This window comes from Lineus longissimus, chromosome 18 (assembly GCF_910592395.1).
Source record: "Lineus longissimus chromosome 18, tnLinLong1.2, whole genome shotgun sequence".
NCBI classification, from domain to species: Eukaryota; Metazoa; Nemertea; class Pilidiophora; order Heteronemertea; family Lineidae; genus Lineus; species Lineus longissimus.
In genome coordinates, this window is record NC_088325.1 from 5,622,905 (window position 1) to 5,640,353 (window position 17,449).

General features: G+C 41.4%; 1 protein-coding gene across 2 annotated transcripts; it reads left to right on the plus strand.

The window, feature by feature from the left end:
* The first annotated feature begins 7,292 nt into the window (after positions 1-7,292).
* Positions 7,293-16,935, plus strand: LOC135502301 (equilibrative nucleoside transporter 4-like). 2 transcript variants are annotated; one of them, XM_064795015.1, is made up of 9 exons: positions 7,293-7,696; positions 9,373-9,843; positions 11,103-11,177; positions 11,510-11,666; positions 12,010-12,091; positions 13,366-13,591; positions 13,809-13,996; positions 14,254-14,494; positions 15,488-16,935. In XM_064795015.1, the coding sequence occupies exons 2-9, from the start codon at positions 9,384-9,386 to the stop codon at positions 15,682-15,684; spliced, it is 1,626 nt and encodes a 541-aa protein (XP_064651085.1). In that variant the 5' UTR covers positions 7,293-7,696; positions 9,373-9,383; the 3' UTR covers positions 15,685-16,935. The 2 variants fall into 2 exon arrangements, with proteins under 2 accessions (XP_064651085.1, XP_064651086.1); XM_064795016.1 differs by having other exon boundaries at positions 12,010-12,082.
* The last annotated feature ends 514 nt before the right edge of the window (positions 16,936-17,449 follow it).

The following is a 17,449-nucleotide window of genomic DNA, read 5'->3' on the forward strand; positions in this document are numbered from 1 at the left end:
TCCATCCAGCCAGGGAGCCCTTTAAATGATACAGCTGGATGACAAGCGCCACCTAGCAGGAAGACCTAGTTCACATTCCAGGTTTCCAGGTTTCCAACTTTCCAGGTTTCCAGGTTTCCAACTTTCCGGAAAGTACAGGCAACCCTATTCCAAGGTCGGCATGTTATGCCTCCCACGATGAAGGCTATACCCTGTTCATCGATACTTTTCAGTCGACTCGAGACAACAGACCAATTCGAATAATTTGTTTTGGCACTGACCTGTCATGAGTTTCACCTTTAACAAAGAATCGCAGTCTCTCGGCATTGTCCAAAATCGGTTTAGGCCTTCTGACGTGTTCTGTGTGTGTGCATTTGATTCGTTTTGGCGCCGATTCGCCTTCTTCAGAAAGGTCTATATACAAATGCGGATTGAACGATCTGTTCATGTCTTGTCTAAAAACCACAATCTTCGCTTATGACAGTAGCTCAAAATTCCAAAGAAGATGGACCGTAAAATGTATAATTAGTTAATTATTTCAAAACAAACTACAAAATAAAAAAGACGAACATTCGCGACTTATAGCTGCATTGATTACAGCAGCTCAGGGCATAATGGGTTTCCGAAAAGTGGATCGCGCCATTTTTTTGGACCTTGCACAAAACGTACTTTTATAGCTGCCATAATTTATGATGAAATATTTTTTTGTGAACATCACTTAAATTTTATACACGCAACGTACTGTATCATAATTTCCTAATAAACCTTGTCATTTGTAAATAATAGAGAGCTTAAAGGGTAACTCGTGTCAAATTTCACCATATAATGTTTTAGCTGTTTTTGACAAATGACTACGTCACTTTCTCATAAATCGGTAAGGTTTTCGAATCGAAATGCATATTTTCTAGAAATTGATGGTTTAATCCCGCCCGGGCGGCTCGTTTCGATGCCGTTGAAATTGCGCAACGCCGACGACGTTTTCGTTGATGACGTCACAACATGAACATTTTCGCGGTCGCGGTGGTTTACATTCAGCGATTTTATAAAACATCTAATCAAAAATGGAAAATTTGAGCTTTACATTTGTGATCAACAATTAAAAACGGACGTATTTCCGCAAAGTTGTAAATCACATCATAGTATCACTTTAAGATTTTGATCCGATAATGAGAACGAGGTGGGATTTTTTTCACGGAGTGATGTCATCGATTAGTCAAACTGACTGTTTTGTATTATTGTTTTTAGGCATACCAGTCATTCTAAACACACTTTTCATTTTATTTCTGACAACAGGTAATGCGGTATCTATCGTCAAAATGCCACCTCGTTTTCGTTCTAGTTCTCGGATTGAAAATCTTAACCTCTCTAATATCGAGAGGAATTGGAGCCATTTGCTACAATCCCTTAACCGAGTATCGGCCTATAATAGAAGACTAGACTATGCATACGATATACATGTAATTTGGTTAAAAAGATCCAGTTGTGACTCAGTCTTCATTTAGACTTGAGCTGAACCCAATAAAATAACTAAATAGGGGATTACCTAATATGCAGTTCATTGACTGGAGTCAGTAATGGTATGCAACGTTATGCAGTGTTACCCAGATACCTCTTCCTCTGAGTGGAGATGACTGTACTGAACCCCCAATATTAGGTCGACTGGACCACCAAGGTGGGATATGTTCAAATCCCTGAGATGGGAAAATGAATGCAAATATCCCATGTTCAAAGGTGGGACCTCAGATTGGCGGGCAGAAAATGCATGCTGCATACCGTCTGCAGACTGGGGTTTTTCTCATGAGTCAATAGAATCTAAGGTCTGGAATTAGGGGACCATATCAGCAGTTGCTTTCAGCCAACTTCTGTATCAAAATTAAGATCTGGAATTAGGGGACCATCTCAACAGTTGCCATGTGATTTTCACACTAAAAAATAAGAGGCCATTTCAGGTATATGCCAAACGGTAGAACAAAGATTATCTAGGCCGTTGTGCAAATAGGCTTTGCGATACACCATGAGTTGGGGTGTAGGCCTAAATTCCTTTAACTGTGAACCAAGTGCATCCACTGGCACGCTACATGTATGTGTGACTCGCACGGATTTAGCACGTAGGGCCTACATGATGCTAATCAGCTAGGATGTATCTTGTGACCAGGACTGTAGTAATAAACATTTGCCTGAAAACATTTTTTATTTGGCCTAACAACACCTGTTTAGATTGTCAAAGAGGCCGGTATTTTCACTTAACATCAGAACTGTCAAGGTGGGTGTTTGATATACAATGGTTTTCTGTTCCCTGGGTTTCTTCATTCTGTTATCTTTAATTATATTTACCCATGTCATTCAGCACTTTTTATCATTAAATGCTGCCTTTGAAACGAACCCAACCTTGCCGGCCAATCAACCAGGCGCACGAGGCACAACAGGCCGATACAATATACATGTTCTGTATTAAGTACGTCATCTGTCATGCACACCCAAAAAAATCTTCCTGCAAGATGATTCACAGGTAATTCAAATATAAGAAAACAAACTTTGAAAAAAAGTTGGCGCAAAGCAACTATTGATATGGTCCCCTAATTCCAAACCTTAGATTCTATTGACTCATGAGAAAACCCCCAGTCTGCAGACGGTATGCAGCATGCATTTTCTGCCCGCCGGACCTCAGATACTGTGCAATCCATCTCACGAGCCTCAACTAATTAAGTGCTCCTCCCCTCGATCCAAATGAGAAATCCAGGACTTTAGTCTACGACTATCCTGCTAACCATGTTGTGACCCACCAACAACTTGAACTTCAATGGGCTCGTTCTTGCCCTGGAGGCCCGAACCTCTTGCAAAATCCCTCCGGATAATGTTGGTCGTTGACCCTGAATCAACCAAGACATTCCCCTGCCTGATCCTACCATTCTCAGCCCTAAACAACACCCTTACTACAGGCAGAATACCATTTTTGTCAATAGCCGCTCTGACAGAACCTGAAAAAGGAGCAAACTGGACAATCGGAGGTGGAGAGTCAACATGTAGAATCACATGATGCCACCTAGTGCATCCAGCTTTCCCACATTTTCTCTTCGACCTGCAGTCTTTAGATCGATGACCCCTGACTAGACATGAAAAACACAGATTATGTGTCTTGACAAGATTGTGACGTTCTGAGACTGAATTACTGACAAATGTGGGGCACTCAGGCACCTTGTGCGGCTCAGAGCAGATGTAACACTTATACTTGACAGCCTTCGCAGCAAAGGAGCGACTACCGGTACCTTGCTTTTCATACTTACTACCAGCGCCACCCTTGTCAGTGGAGCGGAGATCCCCAATGTCTGGGTCGCACTTTGCCCTGACTTTCTTGCGTAGGAAATCAGACAGATCGGTTATTGATGGCGCGCGTGTAGGGTCACGTTCGCAAATGTGGGCGGCTGGGTCCTGCCACTTGTCAATGAGGTAATCAGGGAGACGCTGGACGATGCGGCCTAGAGCTGCAACAGCGTTCACATCAGCGAAGTACTGCAGGCGCTGCAGACCTGCAATAACATTAATAACATCAATGCAGAAATCACGAAGTGCATCTCTAGAATTATCAATCTTTTCACCCTTTGCAATTCTATCAATAAAGGGACGAGCAACTACACTGCGGGCCCCCAAATTGGTCCTTAAGTTGTTTCAACGCGGTTGTATACATCACACCTGCACATCCTAAACCAGCTATCAAGCGTTCAGCATCACCAGAGAGATGCATTCTCAATTGCGCAAGACGGGCATCATCTTTGAGATGTGGTTTCTCATGAATGTGTAGTTTAAAACTATCGATAAAGTCTACATAATCGATCGCTTTACCGCTGAACGATTTTATCTTTAATGTAGGAATGTCTCTACCCGCCTCTATGCGATAGAGAGCAGACGCTATAGTCAATTCACCACTGGCACCACCGGGCAATACTGTCTCTTGAAACTCCGCCAATTCATCGATCCACCGGTCGAAAGCGGGCTTTGGATCCAACGCGACTCCGGCAGATAGTCGAACACCAGACCGAATCGAAGACGGGCTGGCAACCGGTACACCAATGGACGGTGTACTTGACAGCGACAATGGACCAGCAGCAGTCATCACTGGGGACAAGCCAGGCGGCGGACCAAAGCCAGGTGGCAACGTAGCAGGAGCAGCCGGCAGCGAAGCGGAAAACAGCCTAGGAGGGGCCGTCGTGGCAGCAGTAGCAGTAGTGCCGCTTGGCAGCGACACAGGAACCAGTCCAGCAGGGGGCGACGTGGTAACAGCAGTGACTGGCGGCAATGACACAGGAACCAGTCCAGCAGAGGGCGACGTGGTGACAGCAGCACCGGATGCAGGCCCACCAGTAGAAGCTGTGGGGGAAGGTGGCCGAGCTTTGGCCAGCTTCGATTGGTGGGCAGCGGCTTCATCAATAAAGTCGTAATACACCTCAATCAGTTCCGCCTCCCAATGAATAAATGCGTCAGCATCCGCCGAATCTTCCTCCACCAGCGAAATCATATCAGTATTGATGTCACATGCCTGTCTAAAGTCCGCTGCAAGAGCATCCAGTTCTCGCTCAAGTCTCAGAGGCGAAATCGTGTCCTTATCGATGTTCTCTTTAAGGCGGTTGATAGCCCTCGTGCAACGGGCACGCAGTCCTTTTCGTTTGTTCTTTAGTCTTCCATAGGCGCAATGTCGATCTTCACCAGTGCAGTAGCAGGATTCAGAAAAGAATGCTGGAGACAGGGGTGGAAGAACTCAACAAGTCGGGAGTAGATTTCTTATCTTTGTTAACACCATAACATGGGGTTTTCTGAAATAGTACAAACATGTGTCACAATCAGAAACAGTACATCATAACCATACTTGTAGTATAAAAATGTCCTCAAATTTGTCTTCCCTACAACATGGTCTTACACAGAGAACTAGGACCAACATCTTACTGTCACACAGATCATTGAAAAGAGTCCTAAATATTCTTACAAACTTAGTACATGACAGCATGATATTGGTACTGTAAAATCGCTGGGAGACGTTGCTCCTGTTCACGGAGTGCATTCTCAATGCATAGATGTACGCATCGCACGAGGCGCGCACTCATTGAAACTTCTGGCGAAGCATTCAAGACATCGGACAATCAAACCTCGATTTGGATGTACACCTTTAACTTTTCTGGATGACAGTGGGCTAGGGGTTTCTATACATATCTTGCTTTTACCTGAATCTTGAAAACTACCGATTCAAACCATCAAAATCCCACAAAAAAAAGAGGGGCGAAGTCCGCGAAGACCTTCCCTGACAAATCAAAATGGCTGAAGCGAATGTGACGTCATTGCAACTCACGGACGCGGGGTCGTCTCAGCGCGCGCGCACCCTAACAGGGAGCCTATCCCATTGTTTCGACTTCGTTATCAGGAAGTCAAACAATGAGATTGCGTTCATGTTGGCGTTTTGGGAGATTGCGAAAGTTCCCTATTGATTCGTCTGCGTGTACGTGTAATATTGACATCTATCACATAGGAAGACAATTATCACATCTTAGTTAGACACACGCGCATAATTGGCAGGGGGTCTAGTAATTAACCGCTCTATTACGTCTACACCACAAGAAGGCGTTAAAACGCCAGACCTGTCCTTACCCATGGAATGGTATACGGTAGAAAAGGTACAGGGAAAAAGGTACGGAAATAAAGGTACAGGAAATAAAAGGTACACTAAATGGCATAAATAGGTAAAGAAGTACTTTTTAAAAAAAAATATTATTTGAATTCTCTCTTTTTCCATTCATAACTTTAACTTTATTTGTTGCGTAGGCATTGCATATGCCTTAGAAATAGGTATATCAAATTTTCAGTATACCGTTATGGTTTTCAATAGTCAAAACACAGCTATCAAGATCATGATGATTGTAATGATTCTATGACAATTCCCTCTGCAAAAGGGTTAACTGATAAATGTACCAAAGTTCAAGTTAATAGAAACCCAGTAGTTATGAAATGCGCCCCGCCAAAAGATGACAGACACTTCGCAGACACAAACAAATTGTGTACACTTTTTTACCTAGTTATGCCATTTTGTGTACCTATTTTTCCAGTACCTTTTTTCCAGTACCTTTATTTCCGGTACTTTTATTTCCTGTACTTTTATTTCCTGTACCTTTTTCCGTACTTTTTTTCCTGTACTTTTTTGTACCTTTTTTTCCTGTACACTAATACCTTTAGTACGGATTCCCATGGAATATGTGTGACTATCCATGAACATTGAACTAAAAATACACTCAAAATGGACAACGGTACACCATTAACGTGATCGTATTTACCATAAACAACATTTCCTGTAGCAGACGATGTGTGGTTTAACATTACCGTCTCGTCAACCCATATTCCAATTAACAACATCCAAGATACGCATAAACCACATTGAGAATATTAACAATGAGGAAAGCGGGATAATTCTCTCACTTCTAGTAGGTAAATCTTGTGTGAACTACATTTTTAACTAGCATATTCGCATGTCCTGTCAAAGACCAAACTCTTACTTACAAAATTATCGGTTTTCCATCAAATCAACTCTGGTACACACTTTTAGTAAGTCAATGGCACATGTTTTATGGTAGATACTTTACTGCGAAGACGATAACTCAAGATTGGTGCCACGAGACAGATTTAGCTGAATATTGAATTTGTGAATATGTTCAGATTGGAAAAACCCATGCATATCTGTCAATGAAAATTCGAAACATTATACGTTGGTAATAATGCACTATAGCGGTCATTTTAGGAACAAGTCGTATTTCAAGCCGACTTTCACAGCTTGGAGTGTTTTCATGGTATCCCATTAGTGGACTTTTCATACATGAATGCTAGAGTATCTAGTATACAATTTCATTTGCGTTCTTATGAATATATTCGTGAAATGACATCGAGGAAAATCGCTCCCTGATAAAGGCCTACACCATTTATCGGTGTTCGGTGATCAAGACAACCGATACGGACAGTGGGAGAGATATAATAGCTTCATTCGAAACCATCGCAAACTAAACATCGAAATGTCTAAGGCTTTATTGTTGCCTTATTATAACCGATGCCGCAAAAAGGAGGCACAGTCCATTGTACACGTTAAGTAGCTTGTGTTTTAGACCTTTTGGTTGATCGGCGATCCTGCTAAGCGACCCCCCTCCTCTCCGTTGCCATCGCAATGCAGACTATTATTGGATATGGTGATCGTCTGGTTGCTATGTATAATCACCAATACACCCGTCTATCGATTTTCTAGACCCGACCGATTCTGTCGTGTTCGCAGAACGTTGGAGTCACTGTTGGGGGTGGATAGGGATAGTTGCTTTCTGCTAATTCTGTGTTTACGTGTATTCTTTCCTAGCGCAGTGTATTGTGAAATACGCCAGTCAATCGCATCTTATTGTGACGTTTCCTAAGATCAAAACTATCTTTTGCTTAGATTCAAGTGACGTCCTTGCCAAGCGGAAGACTCGCTGCTGATGAAGGATTAGGAGATTTCCCAGTTCTAGTTTTTCAATGTGTAGTTTGTCCGAATGCGGTTTGTTGAGACGTATATAGTAGATCTGTTCGTTTTTCGTTAGACCACATTCTCATGACGTGTTTTCTGACGTTTTTCACAAATTCTGCGACGTTTATGACACGTCATAGACTCGACTGCGTGTCTATACAACGCACGCTGAAGTCCCCGTTGGGAATAATTAGGGTATGTATTTTAAAGCTATAATTGAATCATGTAAAAATTGGTTTTTCATGGGGCGCAGCATATCGCCGTCTCTGACAACATCTCGTGACGTTTTCAACGCTTCTTGTGACGTTTTCGTTATTTTTAGTGTACTTCTATCTCTTTTCTGGATGGCTTTTTATTGCCTTGTAGATTATGTGATGTATGAATGTACGCACCAACTACATGTACATTATATTCTGGCTTCTCCGAACATTTCATCGTTCACCACACCACAACGCGCATAATTCTTGGTGATGCTGATTGATCACATTTTACTATTGCGATACTACGTGTATTCTGTAATGTACAGTACTTTATGAAGAACTATTCTTTGTGATTTCAACGCAATTAATGAGTGCTGAGGGATAGGTGAATATTGATATACACTGTACCCAGATGATGTACCCTTTCATGGGCGTTGAAAGGACGTCTAGAGGGGAATTCGCGCTCATTTGAAAATGAACTTAGGAATTTCACGGCCGGATTAAAAAAACAACCTTTGAAGTAAGCGTCTATTCCACGCGTTGACAAATGGATATCAACGTTAACTGCCGCGAGATGTTACAAGTGTGATAACACGCCCTGGAATGCATTCGTTCGGACATAATGATGAATCAGAATGAATGTTCTTAAACCTGATATGACATGCATTATGTCTACACACACATAGCATATTACATGTATATGTCACATTATGTAATATATGAATTGTGTTATGAACAAGTATCAATTAATAGAAATACATCGCTTGATCTTGCATATAACTTGTTAACCATCTTATAATTAGCTTTGTCCGACTTCTGTCACATGTGACGACGTATGGCCTTGAATATTCACGAAGTTGGAGGGAACCAGCCATCAGTGAGAGGTTCATCCTTTATAGCTATGTATTTTGGACTCGGATTGGACAAATACTCTTTGGGGTGTATCCTGATATCAAACCAAATTGTAGTGGCATTTTAGAATAATTCAATTGGTGCTTCTAGGTGGCAGCATATAAGCAGGCGCGTCTTGCATTGGAAACTTGCGGAAATTTTCTGAAATCTTGGATTTCCACTTTTAGGCTAAATATACTAAAAATCTAGGTGTGTGTGTGGGGGGGGGGGACCTATTTTACTCTCTGTTTCTGAGTAGCCTACCCAATGCAGAATAAATAATAAAATCTTAGATCCAAACTAATATATCTTGTTCAAATGGCGTGATTTACGACTTTGTATGAAAAAAAACGTGTTAAAAGCTAATGGTGGTATCGCCTCACAATTCAGGGGCAACAGAGTTGCGCAGTGATAAGACATCTTTAGACTTTTGTAAAACCGGTAATCGAAATCAAGTAACGAAACACAGACCAGTTATTTGGGTGTACATCAAGTTAAGCAGAGGTGATTCCGCATGGTCCAGTTCCTCTACCGATGGAATGGGTGTGTGCACGTATTTCATTTCCGTTTCGTGTAATGATTTCCGATGTCGCATTTCTTATGTTACAGCAGCCATTTTCTTCTTATTCTCAATAGTAGTGAAGAGCATCATGATTCGCTATGTGTCCTGATACGTGGCATTTCTAAAACCTATCATTTTTATCGACATATTAATAACTTCAGCGACTTGCCGTTAAAGAAGTCACACTACATGTCTATCGGTTTTATTGTTCATTTCAGAAAGCACAGCGATGGACGCGAATCTAAGCCGAGGGTACTACCATGTGGGGCGGGAACCCAAGTCTGAGCCGCAGACCCCGACAGAGGGGCACAGGGGCCGACGAAACCTCCCACCACAAGACAAATACAAACTCATATATTTTGCCCTGCTACTAGCCGGCGCCGGTTTCCTCTTACCCTACAATAGCTTCATCACCGCAGTTGACTACTTACAAAGGAAATACCCCGGGAGTACTATAGTTTTCGATATGAGTCTGACATACATTTGTATGGCGTTCGTCAGCGTGTGTGTGAATAACGTATTAGTGGAGACGTTTCGATTGACGACAAGGATCACGTTTGGATACATTCTGAGTTTCGTCACGTTGTTGTTTATTGCCGTCTTTGATGTGTGGTTGGAGTTATTCTCTAGAGATGTTTCCTATAAGATCAATTTAGTGGCTGTGGCCATCGTTGCACTAGGATGTACAGGTAAAGTACATGTATTTTTCTAATCACCAAAAAACGGAATATTTTTATAGTATATGTATTATGTGGTCGAAATCCTCTATAAACTAATGAAAAATTTATGATGTAAATAGCCTACTACACTATTATAAATAAAGGTTGTTATCTTTTGAAAAGCCTTTTAAATTGTCTGGCCAACACAAGCATACACCCTTTAGAGGTTTTTCGGTGGAGTAAAATACTTGTTTTTGACATTCTGACAACCTCAAAGGATTTTTCACTCCACAAGGGTGCAGAAAATGTGCTGGTCAAAAAATCATCACGACGTCTTTTTCAAAAGCTTAAACACCTTTATTTCTAAGAGTGTGCATGGCGTTGTGCTTTGCACATCCAAAAATATTACAGCCTTAATCAAAAAATAATTTTCTTTCTAATGATATATTATTATCATGATAGATTAATGCGAACGCAGGAAAATCCACCAAAGAATAACAAATTATATGCAAACGTTGGTCCTACATGTAATTAAAGGTACGGACTTTTGCGGGACGTAGAACGTGTGTTTACTCCTAGGTGGTTGATCTGATGGTTTTATTAATCGAGTCGTATTTGAGGGTAATGAAGATGCTTGAAGTGTATCTCGCTTCATACATTATATCATACATTATACTAATCCATAGCCAGTGAACTATAACACCATGTTATATTAAGTTGATAACGGTCTCGATCATTGACACTACACGAGAGACCTTTGAATCAGTTGCTGGCTTTGTAATTAAATAGAGATTGATTAATCCGGTTTATTTGAAAGACTCTGGTTTTAGTAATGTCAATGAATGAGATTTGGATTTAACGATGCGGGGCATGTGGGAATGTTAGAGAGATCAGAGGCAAAGTGGATATAGAGCGGTTCGCTCATTAACATGAGATCCCGGGTTCGACTTTTTGAAGGAACAGCGCTTTCTAATTTGTCTCTGTGGCCATGAGGAAGACACTCGACCATAAGTTTGCTGATTCCTTCTTCATTGAATGAAACGTAAAACCAGAGTCTTTCATGATCACTCGAAAGACTCTGGTTCCTAAAGCTAGCACCTGTGTTGCATCGTGGCCACTGTAACGTATTTACATGACTGAGGCCCTTCTATATGGATTTTGAGATTCCTCCACCCCACGCCGTTTGATTGCGCAATATTTCCCATGTGGTTTTATTACGGAAAATTCCTCTAAAATTGCCTCAATAAGGAAGCTTTCCATGTTCATCCATCCATACCTCATCTTTTCAGTTCAACAATCGAGTTTCTATGGTTACACGAGTATGCTGCCCAAGCGCTACACGCAAGCTGTCATGACGGGCGAGAGTAAGTATAGAGAGGTTTAGTAACATCGGCGGGTACGATGCCGACTTCAAAGCAAGTTTACTGAGCAGGACATGCGTCGCTGGCCGTTTTCAATGTTGTGACATGCACATGGCACACCAGGCAAGGCCAAGATAACGACTTTTCTTAACACCAACGATTGAACAGACTCGCATATACGTCCAAGTCATGAAGAACCCGTCACCTAGAACGCTCCTTAGGTTATCTTATATTTAAAAGACGATTTTTATGGTTATCGAATAAGCGCTACAAGCAAGTTATCATCGTTTCCATCAACTGCATCCTAAATGTATAAAATCCCATTCATATTCAAGGTGCTGCAGGTCTTCTTGTCTCCATCAACCGCATCTTGACCAAGGCATTCGTCAAAGATGAGAAAATCAACACCATCATCTTTTTCGTAGTCTCCATCGTCATCGTCCTTGCCTGTTTCATCATCTTCCATGTCTCAAGACGGACGGATTTTGTGAGGTATAATTAATGATATCATGGTACTCCCGGCGCGAAAATTAGAGTCCTATCCCAACGAACGAGTATTTTGCTCACCGGGCCATTCAGCGACAATGGCCATGAACCTCTAGGTGTAACGTGTTGAAGCTGTGTGCACGCAAACTTTTCTTATATCCAATATGGCCAAAAACATTATTACTTCAAGTAATATGTCTTTGATAAACCTTTATATCCGATCGATATAAAATCTGGATATCCATTGAATATAAAATTCATTGATAAAAGTTATTGAATATAAAGTGTTATAGCTTTGATTCTCCGGGATGGTAATATGAAAACTGAAAATATCCATCTTTTCTGTCAGGTATTACATCTTCCTTTGCCAATCGGCAGGAATTCCGGAGGACCAACGAGGAATCCAATCCAATGCGGAAGAAGTAAGCTTAGTAAGATATGTCATTCCTGCACTCTGCATGTTAAAGGGTGACTATAAGCAGAAGCCAAGTGAGCTAGATTAAATTTCGCAAAATTGCAAAGCGTTGGCTGTACTATATCCAAGTATCGGCACTATTCACACTTTAAGGAGGAAGCATCATCAGTCAAACCGGATCAAGCTCCAATATATCTCCCATTGGTCTTCAGGAGACCACCAATTGGGCCCCTAGCTCCTGGCTATGGTCCCCCAGCTCCTGCCTGTATGGTCCCCCTTTAAGTGTATTTAACATTTTGCTCAGTCTTGTTCTCTAATGAATATATTTGAAGTTTATTTGTGTACGATCGTCTTGGTAGATAACTGATCAATTTGGCTAGTCTTGAGACCATCAGCCTCACTATTACCATAAACTCGTCACCCAAAAGACTCTGGGAAGCTCTTGCTGTGCTTATTGACACTTAAGCTTCAAGTACTGTTCGCAGATTAATGGGCCGTGTTAAGCCGCCGAGCTGCTCCCAACGAAACATGTGTTCCCTGCAGATTTGTAGCGAAAAATGGTGTTCTGCCCTATTGTCCTCCTTGGACTATTAAAAACGTTGGATACGGCCCTGAGAATTCAGACTGCTGCAGTTTTATGATAAACCAGTATGTATAGCTTGCCATTAATTGGAACTTGGCATCTTGCCGCTATCTTTATCTTTATCATATGTCCCAAAAGAGTCTCCAACGACTAACAGTGCCTTGATTTGTGTGTATTTTCCTATATGTTAAATTTAATGAGACAACTCTCAATTATAACTAACTAAACACTTTCAATGCGTTAGAGACACAATAAGCTAGTGCAGTTTTACAATTATAGGCAAATATGCGACTGCATAATAATTGTATATTTCTGCCTTTTTTCTCTCGATTAATCCTAATGTCACATGTTTCAGTAAAATTTCAGGCGATACGTCATCGTCGATCAATATCTTTAGCAGCGGGATGACAAACTAATATACTTCGGGTTTTTTTTATCGAGCCAATAGTGCTTTCCTCATCATACTGTTTCATGGTATCACTCATTATGCCAATAACGTCGTGGGGTAGATTCTCTTAGGCCCACTTTACTGTTCGGTGGGCAAAGATTGGCGGTTAGTGTTTCTCATGGCATTCCATTTACATGCAATGTACTCATCAATTGTATAGTGAGATGTCTCATTTGTGTTAGTAAAACAACTTTAGGGTCTTGATGTGTACTGTAAATATGGATATTTTTGTTGACAGGATTGTATGTGCTACTTTCAGGTCGACATCATTGATAACCAACAGATGAAAGACAGATATGGAGTTCTGCAGATTACGTCACCCACCACTCCAACAGAACAAAAAACATTTTCCCCTCCCGATGGGGAGAGCTCTGTGACAGTGTCGCCCCCAATTGCAGCGGCGGTGGCACAGGAAAGCGAAGTTCAAATCAAAGGACGGGGAAAGGCATTTAAGAAGCATTTATCTATGTGGGAATCTATAAAACGTACGGTATTTGTCGAGTCATCCAACTCATTGCGTACAATCTTTTTTATGTCTTGATTGATGAAACACAATTAGAAATCTGTTGCATTTATTGTCAGTCTCGATTTAGAAGTTTTAGGCCCCCATTACATTCTAAAAATAATTTTGTTCCACCCATTACGCAGTTTAGGTGTATTACTCGGTCGTCAAAGAGATAATTTCATTGGTATTTATTCCAGGGGGTATCTTAATACGACACCACGCCTCAAAGAACGTGTGGCCCTTCATGCTGTCCATAGCTCTTGCCTACTTCGTCACCTTGTGCTTATTCCCCGGGGTGGAGTCGGAGATCATCAGCTGCTCGCTGGGCAGCTGGATGCCTGTGATACTGATGGGACTATTCAACCTGTTCGATTTTATCGGGAAGGTACGTGTAGTGAGGTGTGTGCGTTTTATTGGAGGGGGTGGGGGTGGTTTTCGACGTGGCAATTTTGACTTGGGTGTTTACCTAGCAAACTGGAGGCAGACCACTCATGCCAATGCTGCCATCTACGAACATACGTAACTCTCGTCACAAGTGCCCTGTTTTATCATCACCACCATTTATGATTACAATCATCATCATATCTAACTGATTTCGTCACCGTACGTTTATCCCCCCCTCTGTATATTTATCTTTTTCAGCTTATCTCTGCTATTCCATACGACTGGCCCAGAGGCCGACTAGTCCTGTGTAGTATAGCTCGCGTGGTGATTGTGCCCCTCTTGATGTTGTGCGCCGCTCCGAGACGTCAGCCACTCCTCAGGGGCGACGCCTGGTCTATGCTCTTCTCCATCCTGCTTGGCATCAGCAATGGATACTTCGGTAGCGTGCCCATGATCATTGCTTCCACGAAGGTCCCCGATGAACAGAAAGAGATAACGGGTAAGAAATGAGATAATTGATGAAATCATCAACCTGCCTGTCCCCTGGTTTAATGGGAGGAAGTTGCCAATCGTTTATTTTCGTAGACAAACCCCGTAAACGTTTTCTATCTCGGACAGTGTTTAAATCGTATTCCAAGCACTTCGGCTGAAAACAATTCTTTAGTCGTCATCACTGAAATTAACCGTTAGTTTATGTATTGTTACCCACTTGCACGAATAGTGTGGTGCAAGAACCTACATAAAGGTACATGTATCACAACGATTTTTTAGTGGTGATATGATTCCTGCTAGGTTACCAATAAGTTCCCGGTGGCTGCATGCATTGGGAACGTGTGGATAACTTGTTGGAACGTACCGGAAAGTTAGGACTCAACAACAATGCACATGTACGATGTCAAATTATTATATGCAATACTGTCAGCCATAGCAGTAACTTATTAGAAAAACACTCTTGGGTAATCACTGATATGCAATATTGCATGATTGTACTGGGAAAGCTGACCACATTTCTTCAAACTTTAAACAATTCATTAACGACTAAATATTGTGTTTGACGCAAAAATGCCAACTTTTGATATCTACGGACAGTAGCGTTGTGGTTAGGGCACCGGGCTAATCAGGAGAGCGAGGGTTCGATTCCCGGAAAGGACACTGCTGTGTGTGACGATCAGTAGCGTTGTGGTTAGAGCACCGGGCTTATAATCAGGAGATCGTGGGTACGATTCCCGGAAAGGACTCTGCTATTTCGTCAAGGCAAGGCACTTTAATTACCCTACTTACTTCTCTCCAGCCTGGAGTAAATGGGTATGAATATTAGTCTTGAGCGCTCTATAGCTGCAGCTCGAACCTGTAATACTCCTAGAGAGTAGAGCTTGAGCCACGAATGTACAGGCCAATAGCAAGGGGTTATAATGTGAAGCGCTGTGTGCGACTGAAACCAGTTGGATTTAGCAGTAATATGAGTTATGATAATAATTATTATCTATTGCAGGCAATATCATGACGCTCAGCTACAGTGTTGGGCTAACAACTGGGAGTGCGGTCGCCTACAGCTTGGATGCTTGGCTTGGTCCCCACCTACTCCATTCTCCATGCGGTGAAATCCCCAATCTCACTGGTTTTATACATAACGGGACGTCCATGATACAAAGAAGAGCTCGTGGATTCGGTCACCCCATAGGATATTAGTCCTACACTCTCAGAAATAAAGGTTCTAGAGCTTTTGGAAAACCTTTAATTATTGGGTTTTTTTGGCCAACATAAAAACTATACCCCAAGAAGAACCCAAAAAGGTTTTGAGATTCCAAAGAACCTCTGTTGATTTTTTACCGCTGTAAAAGCTCTCCGGGATGCATATCTGTGTTGGACGAAAAGGCACTAAAGGTTTTTCAAACGCTCAAAAAATTATACGTTCTGAGATTGCAACAATTCGGCGTCTCTGGAACGTGAACTACTGGTCAGATTTCTTCGATATTTGGCTTTTCGGGACCGTGATTTCGTGACCAAACGCTATTTTCTAATTTCAGTTATCATGGTCAGGAAATAAAGTGTTTTGTCTAAATTGTGTACAACTCATTTAATGCATTGATTTGGACTTATTCCCCGCAACACAGTTGATTTCTCGACTAGACCATCTAGTCCAGGAGCAGAGCGACTTTTATCTAACATGCAAGCTACAACCCCTCTATCTCCTGATATATGGTTTATGGTTTATATGGTCATGTAGGCGTACTCTAGCATACAAACATTCAAATCATTTGTAGCCTGCATGTTAAATAAAAGTCGCTCAGCTCCCAGACTTATATGAAATGCTATGGTTACTTTTGTGTCCGTTTAAAACTTTAGAAATATCTTAAGGAACAAAATGCTAAGTATGGCCTATATCTAGAGGACCCGTCAAATGACCATTGTATTTCAGAAGGAATCCTTCCTATATTTCTGGGCGACAATGTTTAACCCTCAAAATCACATTAGGTCCCTTTGTTTGTTCAGATCAACAAAAAGCAAATTTCAACTAAATCCAACCAGTTGAGGACAAAAAATGAACAGACGTTCAGTTAGTCGTGTTAAGTCCATCCTGAGATGAAGTTTTTGCTATACTCCTACCTTGTTTGAGATGTCGAGAGGCGGAGTAGGCCTAATTAAAACCACTGGTTATGTCAGAATGTGTTAGGTCCGGCAAATCTTCCTTCATAAATATAGTGTACATAATGTATTTGTATGTCAATAAAAATATTAATCCAATGGAACTGATGAAAACATCGATTTTGTAGTTGTAGCCATTTTATTTTTACCAAGGTAACCGAGCGGTAACCAAGGTATACTTATCAATATACATTGCGTAACCTGATGCAAAATATGGAAAAATTGTTCGAACTCAGAGGAGTATTCATTGCATGATATTTGGCACAATGTCTCTCAACTTTGTCTTATCACCTGCCATTTTTTAGCTAAAATCATCCTCAATTCAATTTCATCCACATGATATTGTGGTCATAGGTCTGTGCCACGATCTGAGCCAATCAGTCAAATCCACTAGGCCTAACCTTTGTATTAGGTATACGAAGTATTCCTCCCTTTGGGCCTAATATGGCGCACAAAGACGGTTTACGTGAGGAAACAGAGTACATTCAGCAAAGAAATAAAGCTATATTTTCTTGTGTTACAGTCTCATCTACTTTGTATCTCATGCATAATAATCTACAGGAAAACACTGTGTATAAAGTAGAGAACAAGAATATTTTGATCAATAGAGTATGAAAGGCGAGTAATGAAAAACATAGCTGAAATGTGGCAGTGTTATAAGTCGATTTTTCATATATTTTCTACAATGAATCTGGTCTAACAATGTCACCGTAGGCCCTTTGAACCAAAAACACATTTGGATTTCATGCGATTTATATAATATCGATTACGACATCGACCACGGAATTAATGGAGCTTATGCTTGCTG